Source organism: Phaethon lepturus, unplaced genomic scaffold (assembly GCF_000687285.1).
Source record: "Phaethon lepturus isolate BGI_N335 unplaced genomic scaffold, ASM68728v1 Scaffold44465, whole genome shotgun sequence".
Classification (NCBI taxonomy): Eukaryota; Metazoa; Chordata; class Aves; order Phaethontiformes; family Phaethontidae; genus Phaethon; species Phaethon lepturus.
Window position 1 is genome coordinate 1 of NW_010542040.1, and position 800 is coordinate 800.

The 800-nt window shown below is 48.2% G+C and overlaps 1 protein-coding gene across 1 annotated transcript; it reads left to right on the forward strand.

Annotated features, from left to right (window-relative positions):
• Positions 1-6: 6 nt before the first annotated feature.
• HOXA7 (homeobox A7) lies at positions 7-558 on the forward strand (the record flags this gene model as incomplete). Its single annotated transcript, XM_010287914.1, has 1 exon — positions 7-558. A coding segment is annotated over exon 1 (416 nt), but the record flags the coding sequence as incomplete, so codon positions are not given.
• Positions 559-800: the final 242 nt, after the last annotated feature.

An 800-nucleotide genomic window follows, 5' to 3' on the forward strand; every position in this document is an offset into this window, starting at 1 on the left:
GACCGGTCACGTGCTCCAGGCAGCTCAGTCCAAAAGAAAATGGGGTTTGGTGTAAATCTGGGGGTGTAATGTTATCATATATCACGCTACCTCGTAAAACCGACACTGAAGCCTGCCGGACAACAAATCACAGGTCAAAATTATGAGCTCTTCGTATTATGTGAATGCGCTTTTTAGCAAATATACGGCGGGGGGTTCTCTTTTCCAAAATGCAGAGCCTACTTCTTGCTCCTTTGCAAGCAACTCCCAGAGAAGCGGCTATGGACCAGGCGCGGGTGCCTTTGCCTCCTCCATGCCCGGCTTGTACAATGTGAACAGTACCATATATCAAAACCCGTTCTCTTCCGGATACAGCCTGGGCTCTGATGCCTACAACCTGCATTGTTCCTCTTTTGATCAGAACATTCCCGTCCTCTGCAATGAGCTAACCAAACCCAGCTGTGAGAAAGCGGAGGAAAGCAACCTGCACAACCAGGCTGAGCCTAATTTCCGGATATACCCCTGGATGAGGTCTTCAGGTAGGGGCGAGCGGAGAGGGCTTGGAGCCGTGGCAGCCAGGCAAAGCGTGTCGCCAGAATTACTGTCAGCACAGCCTTTATGGTTTTAATTATAGCCGAGGCGCCATTGCGTAGAAAGCCCGTGGCATTGTATGTAAATGAGTATCATAAAACTTTTTATTGCCCAATTAATGGGTTCTAGCCTCGTAAATTTATTTAACTCCATTTGCTATGGAATTTTAGCATTGAGTTGATTTGCGCTGTTTGCTATAGAAATGTGGAGTGTTGGCTGCGGGCTCCCAG